Source organism: Equus przewalskii, chromosome 32 (assembly GCF_037783145.1).
Source record: "Equus przewalskii isolate Varuska chromosome 32, EquPr2, whole genome shotgun sequence".
NCBI classification, from domain to species: domain Eukaryota; kingdom Metazoa; phylum Chordata; class Mammalia; order Perissodactyla; family Equidae; genus Equus; species Equus przewalskii.
Genome location: NC_091862.1, coordinates 8324232 through 8338834, shown reverse-complemented (window position 1 = coordinate 8338834; position 14603 = coordinate 8324232). Strand labels below are relative to the sequence as shown.

Genomic DNA, 14603 nt, shown 5'->3' with positions numbered 1-14603 from the left:
GGTTAACAGCTGGGCTTCACTCATTCAGTTTTCATTTACTGAGGGCCTGTTGTGGGCTACGCAGTAGGAATGTCATTAAATTTTGAAAAGGTTCTTGCTTTCAGTGAGCCCATAGATGACGAACGATGTGGAGGGCATATCCATATTCAGGACCTGAATTTCTTTCTGCTTTAGGTACAGATAAGCTAGACAGGAAGAACCGAAGAGCGTGATGGCTGCTGAAAAACAGTGCTGTCACCGTTGGCAGATCAGAATAAGGCATATTCCCTTTTCTCTGTTTTCAGTAGGGTTTGATCGCACCTTTCAGGCTAGGGTATAACTTTAAAAATCGTATTAGATGCCTTCTGTACTTGCAGACACTCATCACTTCTTAAAAAAAAAATCCAGATTTGGTTTAGTGTTCGTGTAATTTTGATTTCCAGCTTTCTTGATGTTTCCTCCTTTCCTTTGTTGGTTTTGCTTTGTCAGGTTTAGAATGATTTGATGGGCAAAGATCACGGTAGTTCCCAACAGTGCCTTTTAAAACTACTGGCATAATGCTTGTTCAGTGGATTCTGGCAGGGTTTTTTAGATAATAATTTTTTTTAAGACTTTGTGGGCATACATCCCCTGCCATGGCACTCTTGGAAGCACAGAAAATCCGGAACTGGCATGCTCGTGGTCTTAGCAAAGTGACATAGATGTGGGTAATCTGCATACAGTGTTAACGAGGTCGACTCAGTGTGCGGTGTGTGAGGTTGCAGGGACCTCCCTCCCCAGCTGCTGCATCCCCGCTTTTGGGAAGTCTCCATCGCTTGGCTCAGTGGAGCAGGAAGCGGGAGACTTTCCCCAGGAGCCCTGACAGTTTTTCCGATGGACTCTCCAATTCTGTGGGGCGCCGGGTTGGGCGTGTCTTCTGTTCCTTCCCAGAGTAGAGAGGCCAGAAGTCGCTCACTGCCTCGAGCTGGGGGTCTGCGGGCCTTGCTGCCTGGAGTCTCTCGAGGCTTTTGGTGAAGCTGAGCTCGGTTCAGAATTCCAGTTCTTTCCACCGTGGCCCCATCCCTTCCTGCCCGGGGCCAGCTTGCTCCCTTTCCTTCACAGGCTTTCACCTTGTAGCTGGAGAGTGGCTGCTCGTCTCCCACTCTAACCTGTCTGCCAGATCACCCCCACCATGAGTTAATGTTTCCATATTATCTTGCTGGGGGATGGCAAGCTCCAGATTTGCAGGGTTGTGGACCCTGTGGTACCTTTTCACTGGGTCCTAAGCACGGTCTGCAGTAACACCTCTCTTTCGTTTTAGTTGCTTTTCTGCGGGATGTAGCGTCAGCCTTGGCCTCTCCTCTGGCCTTCCGCCCTGGCCGACTGGAGGCGCTAGCCCCCTTGGTTAGCAGGACCTCTGATCCCCACTGGAGGTGATTGGTGACTTTGCTTTAAATGAGTTCATGCGTCCCCTGAGGCTAAGAGGAGGTGCAAGTCGTTTGATTTAATCCACTGACGCTCCGGGAAGTCTCTGAAAACGGGACTGGGGAAAAGGGTTAGTGGGTCAGAGCATTCCAGGAGATTTGATAGTGGCTTTCTGAGAAAAATTTGAAAGCTAAATATTAAGGAGTTAACTTTTGTAGATAGACCTGCCTGTGAATAACTTCAGTCTAAAAGACAAAATTTTAGGAAAGCCATCCATAGAAAGTGATGCAAGAAACTACTTTTAAATGATCGCAGAGAACACGAATTTTTGGAATATCCTTTGACAGGGGCGATTAAAACGATACCAGTGTATTATTTTGGAAAGAAGACGTATGGGAGTATTTCAGATGAAGACGTAGCAAGAGACGGTGTTAGCTAGGTGACCAGGGCCTTTTTTACTCTTGGGCACATCTCTGGGCTTGAATGCTTTGCCTTCTGAAGTTGGTGGAACTTTTAAAGCACGGGGTCTTGTCAACTGTAATGGGCTCCTTGACGTTTTAAAAATAAGAGGCCATTAGTTCATAGAGATGAGAGGGTGGGCGTAAATTGGAATCCAGTCGGGGAGGATTAGACAGATGCCCAGAGGAGGGGCTTGTCTTCATACGTTACTGAGCAGGTGTTTCATGGGCCCCTGTTAGGTGTGAGCATTGTTCTAAGCCTTGCATAGGGCCACAGTGGTGACAGAGCCCCTGTCCTCAGTCACCGTACACTCAAGTCAGCGGGTGGCGGTTCCTGGTAAAACACGTCAGTGTATGAAGTAAAAGAAGGCAGGGGAAGGCACAGACAGAGGTGGAGAGCACTGTAGTAGATGAAGATGTCAGAAAAGGCCTCACCGAGCAGGTGACGTTTCATCCGAGACCTAGATGAGGTGAGAGGGCGCCACGCAGATACCGGGAAACATTCCAAGTGGAGGCAGCGTCGTGTTCCACAGGGCTGAGCTGCACCCAGAGGTGGTGTGGCTGTGTGGAGTGGTCCATGAGGTCGGAGACTGTGGGGGAGCTGGGATTTCCTTCTTTTTATGGGAGGCCGTGGGTGGATTTGGCCTGGGAGTCATGTTGACCCGATGTAATTTTAAAAGGATTGATCTGGTGGTTGTGGAGAGGGGATGGAGGTAGGGGCCATGAAAGCTGGAAGCAGGGGACCACTTAAAAGAGACTGTTTCAGGCAAAGATTATGGCAGTTTGGACCAGGGGTGGTGAGAAGTGATGGATTTGGTTTGAAGGTAGACCCAACAAGACTTCTAATGCTTTGGGTGTGGAGTGTGCGCAGTCCAGGATGACCTTAAGGTTTTGGCCTGAGCCACTGGCAGAATGATTGCTCCATAGTGAGATGAGAAACACGGGGGGTTAAGAGCAGGTTTTGGGGCAGAAATGAAAGACCTGTTTTAAATATGTTAAACTTGAGATGCTTTTATGTATCTAAGTGACAATGGTAAATAGCAACAACAAAAACTTATATTGACTTGCCAGGACCTGTACCAAGAGTTTTATATATATTAATTCATTCAGTCCTCATAGCAACAGTATGACGTAATTACTAATATTATTCCCACTAGACATATGGGGAAGCTGAGGCACAGAGGTTAGGATGGCTCATAGTCATATTAAGTGTCATCACCAGAGTTTGGACCCAAGCCTCCTGTCTCCAGAGTCTGTTCACAGACACAGTTCTTCTGTGGTTGGAGAAAAAGATCATGGCTAGGGACATGCATTTGGGAATCATTGGCAGATATTTAAGGCCACGCACCAGATCACCAAGGAAATGAGTGTAGACAGGGAAGACTAAGCACTTGTTGACCTTTGCTTTTTGTCATTGGAGCCATCATGGCCTGATGGACACCATAAGGAATGGAGACCAGTGTTATATGGCGTTGGTCATAGGGTTTGCTCTGAGCTACAAGCCCCAAGAAGATGAGTGTTGAAGACTCACTTTTTCTCTTCCTCTCTTCCAGGTGCCTTGCTACGCATTTGATGGAGAGTTGAAGAAACATGATTTAAACCCACTGATCAAGATTAGTGGTGCTTACTTGGTGGATGACTCTGACCCCAACATTTCTCTATTCATCAACGTTTGTAGAGACATAGGTGTGAATCCTTGTGGGTGTGGGTGTGGTGAAGGATTTCTTAGGAGACTTCAGTATCTTTGCCCTCCCACCCCTACTCCTATCTGAAGATCCGTGTCCCTGAGAGGCCCTCAGAGAAAGCTTTCATCATGAAAGATGTTCTCTCTGCACATCCCCATCCCTTGGCCCCCGGTGAATTCTAATTCCATCGCAAATTCCATGCAAACTATTGATCCATCCGAGTGTGTTCTCTCTGCCAGACACTTTGGGTTTCAAGATTCTCAAGTAAATCTGACTTCCTGTGAGGTGGAAGGGAGAATGGGTTGATTAGGTGTGTTGGGATTGCTGAGATTTGCTGGAGCAGAAGGGAGCCAGAGTTCCCGGGATGGGCCATGGTGAGCAAGGTCCATTTTGCTCACTGTGCACACCTACGTCTCTTGGCTTTGAGTGGCAGGCTGGGTGGAAGCGAGAGAGGGATGACCAAAGGCCTCGGGCACTTACTCATGATATATGTTTCAGCCCCGACCGACTTCTTGCCTGGCTTTCCCTGTGGATGCCAGGACTGTTGTGAGAAGCTTGGGCGTCTTTGCTAAATTAACTGAAAGCTGTGAATGGTCTTTATCTAAAAAGGGCCACAAGAAGTTTTCCTAAGCCTTTTGCATGTTCTATCGGTGATTTCTAAAACCTGGCTTGATGTTTCCTTCAAGGGCTATGAGTTATTAATCCCAGAGGCCAGGACTTGTCTTTCTGCCATGATAGCAGTGAAAATCATGAGTAAATTTTGCCTGGAGTTAACTAGTAAAAAGTTCTTTTTAGTGTTTTCCTACATTCCTTTTTCTCATGTAGTACAGAGGACTTTGGCCTTAGAAAAGTTTAGAAAAAATTTTAAATATAAAATCAATACATGGGCAGTAGGCACACGAATACTAATTTATAATTTATAAATTATTTAAATTGCACATATATATTATGTACCATTTTTGTTTATTGTTTCTAAACAGTTTTAACAAGTGAATATACCACCATACATGGCTTGCCAAAAGCGACCAGTGATCCTTTGATTTTTTTGTGTCAGTTCGTTATGTCATTCGTTTGTTCTCCAAGGACAGCTTTTCATGTTCTATTGGAAGAAGGCACGTAGACAACGTCTTTGTCTTAAGTGGGTCTGTAACTCAAATTTGAGTAGAAAGTTGAAGAGTCCTGTCAATTATTGAATTCTGAAATAATATGCCGTTTTAGTTTGGAAAACATTTAGATTTCCTGATCTTTTTATCATTTCGAGGATTGTCCCAATTCACTGATACGTTCTTAGAAAAGTTTTTTTCTATCCAGTTTAATGTCACTTTGAGTTGAACTTCAGTGTCTTGGAGTCACACCAAAGGTGCCCCAATTTTTGACAGATGCTCTCCATCCCCAGGACATTGCCCCGAGCCTCAACCCATGTTTGAAAGTGACCCATAAACCCTCAGAATAGTTGTAGATTCGCTGTTGAATGCTTAGCTCCTTGCACAGCCAGGGGCACTGGCCTCACTTTTTTCCCCAGAAAACTGAGTGTCTAATGTTGTGTCACTGTGAGAGCAAGGAGCCCACAGCACCGCAGATTTTCCATGGGGACTAAAACTGCCCAGTAGGGAAATTGCACTGTACAGACCTGAGATCTAGAGGTCTGCTTTCCTCTTCCTCAGCTCTGCCTCCTCTCTGCAGCCTGGAGAAGATACGGTAATCCTGTATTAAAGCCCAAGCTGGGTGATATTTACTCATTCATGGGGGAGCTGTTTTTTGAACCCCTGTTATATGGTGGGCACTGAGTGGCAGCAGTGACCACATGGAAGCTCTCCTCTCCTGGAGCTTATAGTCAAGTGGAAGGCGATGTGTGGTAAATAAGTAAACCTTGTAACGTGTAAGATAGCAGATGATGATAAAAGGGATGCAGCGTAAGGGAAACTGAGCTGTAATCGTCATGGCAGTTGCTGCTGGCAGTCCCGAAGGTCTGGGCATTCTTTTTTTCTTTAATCCTCCCCAAACCCTGTGAGGTGGGGCACTGGCAGTTGGATAGTTCTGTGGTTGGGCCAAAGTTATCGAGATAGTAAGTGGTGAGTCTAAGCTTTGAACCCAGATCTGTCTGTGGGTTCTTTCCACCAATCTACTCATCTTCCCACTAATTCATGGAGAGCCTGCATTTCTAGTCTATGGCTTGAGAGGGGATAACGCTAACGATAGTGTATCTCTGGAACAGGGAGGGACATTCCTTAACTATGAATAACACAATGGTCCCTGTTTCTTGGGGCCCCTCTTGTGTACCATATGTTCCTTCTCCCTGCTCTTCCTGGCAGCCCTGCAGGACTAGTGGGGCTGTACTCATTCCACATGTTGAGAGAGGTCACTGGCTTGCCCAAGGTCTCGGAATGGGATGTGATCCTAGCTCTTTTTTCTTTCCAAACTTCTACTACTTTATGTTACTTATGGAGACTTTCTAAAACTTGATAATTTTTTTTTTTTTGCTGGGAACTAATTGCCCTGAGCTAACATCTGTTGCCAATCTTCCTCTCTCTCTCTTTCCTTTGTTTTATTCCTCCCCAAAGCCCCAGTGCATAGTTGTATGTCCTAGTTGTACGTCCTTCTGGTTCTTCTATGTGGGACGCTGCCACAGCTTGGCTACTCACAGATGAGAGGATCTTTCTATTAGTTAATTCTGGGCAAAATTTACTCGTGGTTTTCACTGCTATCATAGCAGGAAGACAAGTCCTGGTCTCTCGGAACCGAACCTAGGCCGCCAAAGTGGAGCACACCGAACTTTAACCACTAGGCCATCAGGACTGGCTCTCAGAAATTTTTTTAAAGGGCCCTGAGCCTGAGGTTAAGTGTGATCACTGATTCAGTGTCACATGTGATGTTTTACAGGCTCACTACGGGAGTTGAATCCATACCTGCGCGCCTGTCCCCCTGGCACCGCTGCCTGCCTGGTGAGAGGCGAGCAGAGCTTTGACGTCGGCCGGCCCAAGGAGGGACCGAAGCTCGTGAGCAAGGACAGGTCGGTCTGCTGTTGGCGTTTGTCATCCTCAGTAAGAACTTGGCTTTCTAGGAGGTTGCAAGAACATCCCTTTTCCACGGGGCTGGAGGTGGTCCTTGTAAGATTGCCACTTCACGTGTGCTCGTAAAACGATTACTCACCTCTGTGAGTCACGTGGGCTGGTTGGCTCGTTGACTTTCCCATCACGTCGTGAAGTCATGCCCACCCCAAGGTGTGCTCTGACATTTTCTGTGCCACGTCACCCCTGACGTTGATTTTGTGTCCGTAGTTATCTGATCTTTGAAAACACCGTCCCGGAGGGCGAGAGGCGGAGGGGCAGTTTGCTGGTGTCCCTCCAGGGTGTTGAATTTGCTTCCTGCCTGGGGCAGGATGGGCACCCTAGTTCCCAGGGGTGGGGGGGTCCGTTTCTCATAATAAGCTGTGCTGTTACGCACGCTCTTCTCCTGCCTTTGTACCCTCTCTTGGCACAGAGATATTTTTCTCCCTTGTGTCATGCACGACCCCATCCTGAACTTGCATCAAAAATTTTGATTTTCTCCCCATTCCAAGGGACTTTGGCAGACCCCTGTTGTGGCTTGCTCTAGTCTGGAACTAGTGGCTTGTCAGCGTGTGCAGTTATACAAGACCAGCGCTCTAACCACTGGGCTACGGAGCCCATTTAGGGCGTGTCATTGTAGATCACACTTCTGTCCACAGGAAACACTGGAGCCTCACTTCAGTGTGAAAAGGTGTGGGAAGTTTCCATCTGTGTGTCTGTGTTAGTTTGCCAGGCCCGCTGTAACAAAGTACCACAGACCAAGTGGCTTCAACCACAGAAATGTATTTCCTCTCAGTTCTGGAGGCCAGAAGTCCAAGGTGTCGGCAGGGTTGGTTCCTTCTAAGCCGCTCTCCTTGGCGTGTAGATGGCCGTCTTCTCCCTGTGTCCTCACATGGTCACCCCTCTGTGTCTGTGTCCGTGTCCTCATCTCCTCTTCTTATAAGGGCAACAGGCATTGCGGATGAGGGCCCACCCTCATGGCCTCATTTAACTTAACCTGCTTTTTAAAGGCCCTCTTTCTGAATGCAGTCGCATGCTAAGGTGCTGGGGGTTGGGCCTTCAACCTAGGAATTTTGGGGGGACACAGTTCAGCCCGTAATATTGTCTTAAGTGACAAATGAGTGATTCTTCATCTGGGGAGGGCTAGAGAGGACTTGGTCAAACGTGGGCATGGAGCGAAAGCCCCAGCTTGTCTTCAGAGAGAAGGAAGGTCTGTTTTTGGCCGTTCTGGGCCGGCTCCAGGAGTGGAGGGGCACGTCCCGCAGTGACACCGCACACCCTGCAGTGGCTCCGGGCTCCTCCTGACGAGGGAAGGCCATGGCGGCCACGCACTGAGCCATCTTCAGGTTGGAAACAAAACGTCTTTGACTTGCACTTCTGGGGTGTTGATTAGAGAGGAAGTGGTCGTGCAGCCCGTGGGCAGAGATGCGCTTGGCCTGCGCGGCTGTGTGTGTTTTGTTTTGTTAGATCATTTATCATTTTTGTTTGTTTTACTCCAACAGTGTTTCTTAGTATTTCAGTTTACTTGTTGGTCATTTTATTTATTGCCTTGAAAAAGAAAATGACGCTCATCGAAGTCTACTTTAAATTTTGTTTTCAAATGGAAATGAGAGTTACCTTGTACTCTGACTTCTTTTCTGTTTCAATATTTCTTCTCTTCTCTTCCCCTTTTCCTGCAAATGAGTGTGCCAAATGCTCAGGGTGCAGATTAATTTGAATGTGCTTTTGTGTACCATCCAGGCTCGTCCTGAGTTACGTGAAAGAAGAGGCGGCCACGCCAGACTTTTGTGATGGTCACAGCCCGGCCGTCACTATTACATTTGTCTGCCCTTCCAAGCGCAGAGAGGTGAGTGGCCTGTCTTAGGATCACTTCCCAGTGGCCCACGTGAGTTTGGGCTGCCTAAGTGAGCACGAGTCTGGGGTTGGGGCTGGGCAGTGGGTTTGGCTGCAGGAACGGGCAAGCAATAAAAAGATGTGTTGGTGGAATATCTGGAAACACATGCTTCCTGGGGCATACTCTGCTGCCCACACGGGCAGGGCTCTCCAGGGAGAGCCTCTTGGCGATTGCTTTTTCTCAACCACCCAGAGGGGCCTCCACCTCTGTTAACACAGGATGGGGTTTCGTTCTAGTTTTCTGTGTGATGATTTTAAGTGGTTCATGGACAGATTTTTAAATTTTTTGTAGTTAGGCTGATTTGAAGGGATATCGGAAAAATTGTACGCATAATCCCCAACCTGTGATTTCATGACTTTTATCGCTTAGGATGAGGCAAGGTAAAAATAGCTAGTTGGTTTACAGAAACATAGTGAGAAATGAGTAGCACAGATGGTATGCAGACCTGGCAGAAATTGTGCAGGCCAGCGGCTGAAGTTTGGGGGGTACCGATATGGGAGGACAATGTCCAGAAGGAAGGTTCCTGCAGTCTCACCGTGGCGCTTCTCCCCTCCCTGCCTGCCTGACCCCCTCCTGACCCTCGCAGGCAGATTCATCATTCTGTTCTCTGGCTGTTTACTGGGTTCTAGTACAGTTGTAAATTCCTTATGGGCGGCTCGTCCTTGGGCCCTGTGCCCGGCAGCGGTACACGTGTCCCTTGATGTCCAAGTGTTTTAGCAGATGTGGGGTGCTGATGGAAGGGGGCATCCCCCAGACAGGAAGGGCAAGGCTTTCCTCTAATTTACTTCTGCCTTCTCTTAATAGAATGAAGTGGGAGGAGCGGAATTCTTTTGCCAGGGGAACCATCCTCCCCCTCCCCACAAACAAACGTGGAATTTCCTCTGGCTCCGGGCTGGCAGCCGGCCTGGTTTCTGTGTGGGGGATGTAGAGTGAAAACTGCAGGCCAGGCCTGCTTTCCGTCTTAGGTTCCCAGACTTCAGGGCCACGTGGTGGCAGCTTAATGAAGACCGGACTGTCTGACCAGTAGTCGACATTCGTTCGGAGCATGATGTCGAGGAATATTTATGTGTACTTTCCATTGGTACCTACAGATGGGACTCGAATCTTTGAAACCTGATGAGACGTTCTGAGCCGGCTGTGGTCTCAGTGTTTTTCTTTCTTGTTTGTTCTACATTCAGTGAGATCCATTTTATATTATCACAGTGAAGAGGAGCAGGGGTTTTCCTCCTTTCTTCTCCGTGGGATGCAGGGCGTTGAGTGGTGTTAGAAGAGGAGGCTGATTTGTTATTGGCAGAGCTGGAGGTACCTTTCCAGCTCAGCTGTCGCTGGGCAGGTCTTGGGTTACGCGCGATACCTTCATACTCGAAGGTTTATGTAAGTGTTCACGCTGGCTCACTGAATGCTTTTAGGAGCTGAGATTTTTAGTAAACATTCACCTTGTCATATAGACTTTTTTAAAAAAGCTTTATTGAACTTACGTACTATAAAGTTCACCTGTTTTAAGTACAATTTGATGGTTATTAGTATAGTAACAGAATCATGCAACCATTGCCACAATCTAAATGTTGGGACATTTCCAACCCCTCCCCCTGCCCCCCACCCAGGAAACTTTGTGCCCAGTTGTAGTCACTCCCGTTTCTACCCCCAGCCATGGCCACCACTAGTCTAGTTTCTGTCTCTGTGGACTTGCCTTTCCTGGACATCTCATAAACGTGAATCGTACACCGTGTGGCCCTTTGTGTCTGACTTCTCACTGAGTGCTTGTCACCACGTCACTATACATCAGACTTCCCTGAGCCAAGTGGTTAAAGCATCAGTTTTGAGTCAGACCGATGGGGCTCCGCTTGTAACTCTGCAGCTTCCTGATCGTGTGACCTGTTTTTACGCCCGGCCCTTAGTACTGTGCCTGGCACGTCGCAGGCGCTCAGAAAGCCGTTGTGGAGTGGTGATCTAGAAGCCGCACAGCCATTCCTGATACTAAGACTGGGAAGGTGTTTCTCCCAGGGACGATTAAAAAGATGATCTTGCCCTCCAGTGAACAGTCACTTCAGCATCCTTCCTAGTTTGTGTCAGAGAGTAGTGTGGGAGCTCACCTTTGTCAAAGCAGTTCTCTGGTGGCAAAGTGGGGGAATCCAGGTTTGTGGTGGGTGGTGCCTCAGCTTCACCTAGCGGCAGGAGCAGATTTGAGTCCAGCTGAGGGGGTGCCCGAGACCCCGACCCCTTTGACGATCTTAGGAGAGGGGTTGGAGACCGTCTCCCCAGATGCACACACGCATGGTGATTTCCACTCAGCTTTGGGGGTTCCTCTGGCCCAGGCTCAGCAGCATCTCTGAATGAAAGGAGGGACGGACCACATGCGCATCACGACTGCTCGCCAAGGTCATGGTTGTCAGATGATGTTGAGTTCGGGGCAGGCTCACTGACTGAAGCTTGAATGTGACTCTGACGGTGACTGGAAAGGTTGCAAGTGAATGGAGTTGTGGTAGGTCAAGTCATTGGAATATGTTAGGGGCAATTACGCTTCAAAAATAGGAACAGAAAAATGTAGAAACCCGACAAAATATCTTTGAGCTTTTCAGAAGCATGGAAAATCTACGTTTAAGCTGCATTTCAGAAAGTTAATGTTGCTCCTTTCACACCGTTCCTCTTAGGGCACCATTCCCAAGCTCACAGCTAAATCCAACTGCCGCTATGAAATCGAGTGGATCACTGAGTATGCCTGCCACAGAGACTATCTGGAAAGCAAAACGTGCTCTCTGAGCAGCGAGCAGCATGACATCGCCATTGACCTCCAGCCGCTCAGCCAGAACGGAGGTGAGGGAGGGGGTGCCTTAGAAATAAGGCAGTGGGGGCGGGAATGCTAGCAGAGGGACCGAGTTAACCCCTTCCACTGGGGTGGGTGTTTCAGAAATACGGACTGAGCTTCCACTAACACAGTGCTGTAGCTTTGTAACACCTGTGGACGTAACAAAGCCTCTTCTTATTTACTCTCCTTTCTTTAGCTTCATACACTTCAGATGGAAAGGAATATGATTTTCATTTGAGTATCTGTGGAGAACCTGAATCCCAGTTCTGTAAGAAGAAAGGAGCTGCAGTTTGCCAGGAGAAAAAATCAGATACCACTCAAGTCAAAGTGGCGGGAAGATACCAGAATCAGAACCTCCGGTGTGTAAACAGCCTTCGTGTAATTTTCGAGTGCATTGTTATATATTCTTGGGAAACCTAACTGACTCCTCTCGTCGTCCTCCTCCTTCCGTTTTCCACACAGCACAGGAAAGTCACTAAGTCAGCATTCCTTATTATTTGACTTAGGCAAGTTGCCATTTGTCACTAAACAGCTGGATGTTTTCCGTGGCTTTACGATAAGAGTGCTTCTGTTAAAGCGGCTCACTTTATACTCTATTGTTTTGTCAGGAACTGTACTATGGGAAAGTTAATTAGTTTACAGTGGATATGGCTTTTGTCTTTTAAAATTAATGTTTCTGAGGAGTTTTGATTTTTCTCTGGCGGTTTGAGAATCTGAAACGCCATCAGAATTACATAAAAGTTCCAAGCGGCTAAAAAAACGCATTCAGTGCAATTCTTGTGACCTCTAGCTTGGTAGTAACCTTCACAAAAGTGTTATGAAAATGTAGTTCTCTGAAAATAAGTATTGTCCAGGATTGCTTGGGTAAAATTGTGTGTATGGCAGTTGCTCACAGCAAAGCCTTCAGTGCTTGCTTTCAGCCAGTTATTACTTTAAAGTAAGAGGACGACAAGCCCGTCCATTTGGAACTCATTTCCTTTAGACACTTTCCCCAGCTGGCGCGAGAGCTTGCTGTTTTATGTCAGTCCTGATTTGTTGATGGTATACAAAAGGTTTAATATAGAAAAATTTAAAAATTCAGGTTTCTTTCTTAGTTCTACCAAACCTGTCTATGTATGTTACAAAAAAAAAAATCTAGATACTCTGACGGAGACCTCACCTTGATCTACTTCGGAGGCGATGAATGCAGCTCCGGCTTTCAGCGGATGAGCGTCATAAACTTTGAGTGCAATAAAACTGCAGGTGAGTGTTCCCTGGGGTTCAATCCACGCTCTTCGCATCAATGGGCGCGTGTGCTGAATGGAGCAATCAGACGTCCTCCTTCAGACGTGACCACTTCCAGTCCCCAGACTAGGTTTTTCTGTTAAGCGAGTAGGAGTACCCTCCCCCCGGCCCCCGCCAACGACACACGCATCCTGTTTCCATTTTCTTCTGCTCCCTGTGTTTGTTTTGGGAAGGGCCCAGCCCCGGACTTGCTGGGAAAGGGTTTCTGTCTTGAGTTCTGGCTCACACCGGAGCGTGTACAGATCCAGCAAGGTGGGTTCGCTCGCCAGTTTCGGATGGGTCACTCAACAGCTCTTCTTTCCTGAAGTAAATTTCAAGATGACCCTTTTTGCAAATGGTCGTTCTGCAGGAGAGGCTGGATTTTGGGATCGCAAGAGGTCACAGGGCGAGTTTAAGTGGAACGATTGGGTTTTCTGAGGGATTAGGAGAAGCTTCCTTGAAGTCGTGATGGCACTGGCATTTCAAAAAGCCGTGCTGCTATTCGTATCTTGACGATCCTAGACACGGTTTGCGTCTGTAGAGAGGCGATGAGATCTCATCATCAACAGAGAGCTGTCCTGTCAATTGACCCCCAAGCTGTGACCCCAGGTGCTGCACAGGCCAGCCAAGCCTCAGCACAGAGCTCTGGTCCTGGAGCCGGCTGGTTCCAGCCCCATCTGTGTGCAGCCAGCACAAGCACACACAGCTGCCCCACCCCTGAGGGTCCTCCTGGCCCTTCCTTCTGTTTGTTTTGTGTGTTTCTATGGCAGAGCTTTTGACCAGTCGGTTATGGGGCAGGTTCCTACGTGGTTCACCGCGGGGTCTGGGAGAGAGGCAGCTGCGCATGATGTGAACCGGGCTCCAGAAGCTCGTGTCTGTGCCACTGAAAGAGGTCAGGAGGGCTTGTGATCAGTACCGAGCTCTATAAGCTGCCTAGAGAGCAAGCAGAGAAGGAGCCTGGGGTCAAGCAGTTGCAAGCCTTTCAATCAACACACCCACCTTACTCCTCTTGTCCTGCCCTCGCTCTCCATTGTCCACGGGCTCCGTGGTTGCCCATCTGCCCTCCACACTCCTCCACCCGCTCTAGACTTACACTGGAATCTGTTTGCTGGCCCGTTTGATAACTTTCATGTTTTCAGTTGATTCTTCCAACACACGTTTTATTAGTACCTATTCACTCAGACCCTGCGAGGCCTCAGCATGCTATGATGACTGAGAGCTCTCAAAGCTGGAAGCAGAGAGAGAGAGAAAAAAGGAAAATGATGATGGTAGAGCTGGGTAGTGCCGGCTGGATGAGATGAGAGCTGCCGGTCCGTACTGTCGGCCGGTACTTCATCAGGAGGGAGGCACCCAGGTCAGTGGTCTGGGGTCTGGGTAGCCATGAGGATCAAGGCACTTCAGAAAGAAGGAGATGGTGTTTGAGTGAACCCTGCGGGGTGATAGGAGGAAGCCAGGCGCAGAAGTAGGGTGGCTGTGGGGACTGCTCTGTGTGGCAGAGGGAGCAGCTTATGCAAAGGCAGGAATTTGGGTAGCTATGAGCAGGTCAGAGCTGCGTATTCAGAACGTGGCTAAAGGTGACCCTAGAAAGGAGAGTGGAGCAGTATCACGAAGACTTTGTATGTCCTGCAGAGGAGTTGGACTTTATCTAGAAATTAGTGTGAAGTCCCAAGGACTCAAAGCTGGGGGGTGACATGAATCTGATTCGGGTGTGGCCTCTGGATGCATCTCCCATCTGGCTCGAATGCCTCACTGCCTGCCCCAGATTCTGCATCTTTCTTCCCATCAGGCTCATCTCTTCCAAGCTTTTAGGAGACTTTCTCTCAATTAGACTCTCTGTCCCTGGGAAATGCAGCCTCCTTCTTCTTCCACGTCCCCAGACCTCCAGGCACGTGGGACTGCCCGCCCCGTCCCCAGCTGGGTCTCCTGGGCTCCCCTGCTGGCTGGGCTGCTCTGCTGTCCGGCGACTTCTGTCGGCCAAGTCTCCCGGTGACCTTGTCATTACCTCTTTGGCCCTGTTCTGCTCTGGGCTTTTTATAAATGACTTGGCCGAGATCTTTGAGAGCGCAC

At 48.3% G+C, this 14603-nt stretch overlaps 1 protein-coding gene across 2 annotated transcripts in view; it reads left to right on the top strand.

Annotated features, from left to right (window-relative positions):
- Window positions 1–14603, top strand: part of IGF2R (insulin like growth factor 2 receptor) — a 115829-nt gene that overhangs the window by 33838 nt on the left and 67388 nt on the right. For both annotated transcript variants that reach the window (XM_070603233.1, XM_070603234.1), the window contains exons 5-10: window positions 3395–3527; window positions 6407–6536; window positions 8314–8419; window positions 11119–11281; window positions 11470–11632; window positions 12412–12515. In XM_070603233.1, the coding sequence (XP_070459334.1) occupies window positions 3395–3527; window positions 6407–6536; window positions 8314–8419; window positions 11119–11281; window positions 11470–11632; window positions 12412–12515 (799 nt within the window). The remainder of the gene's footprint in view (window positions 1–3394; window positions 3528–6406; window positions 6537–8313; window positions 8420–11118; window positions 11282–11469; window positions 11633–12411; window positions 12516–14603) is intronic.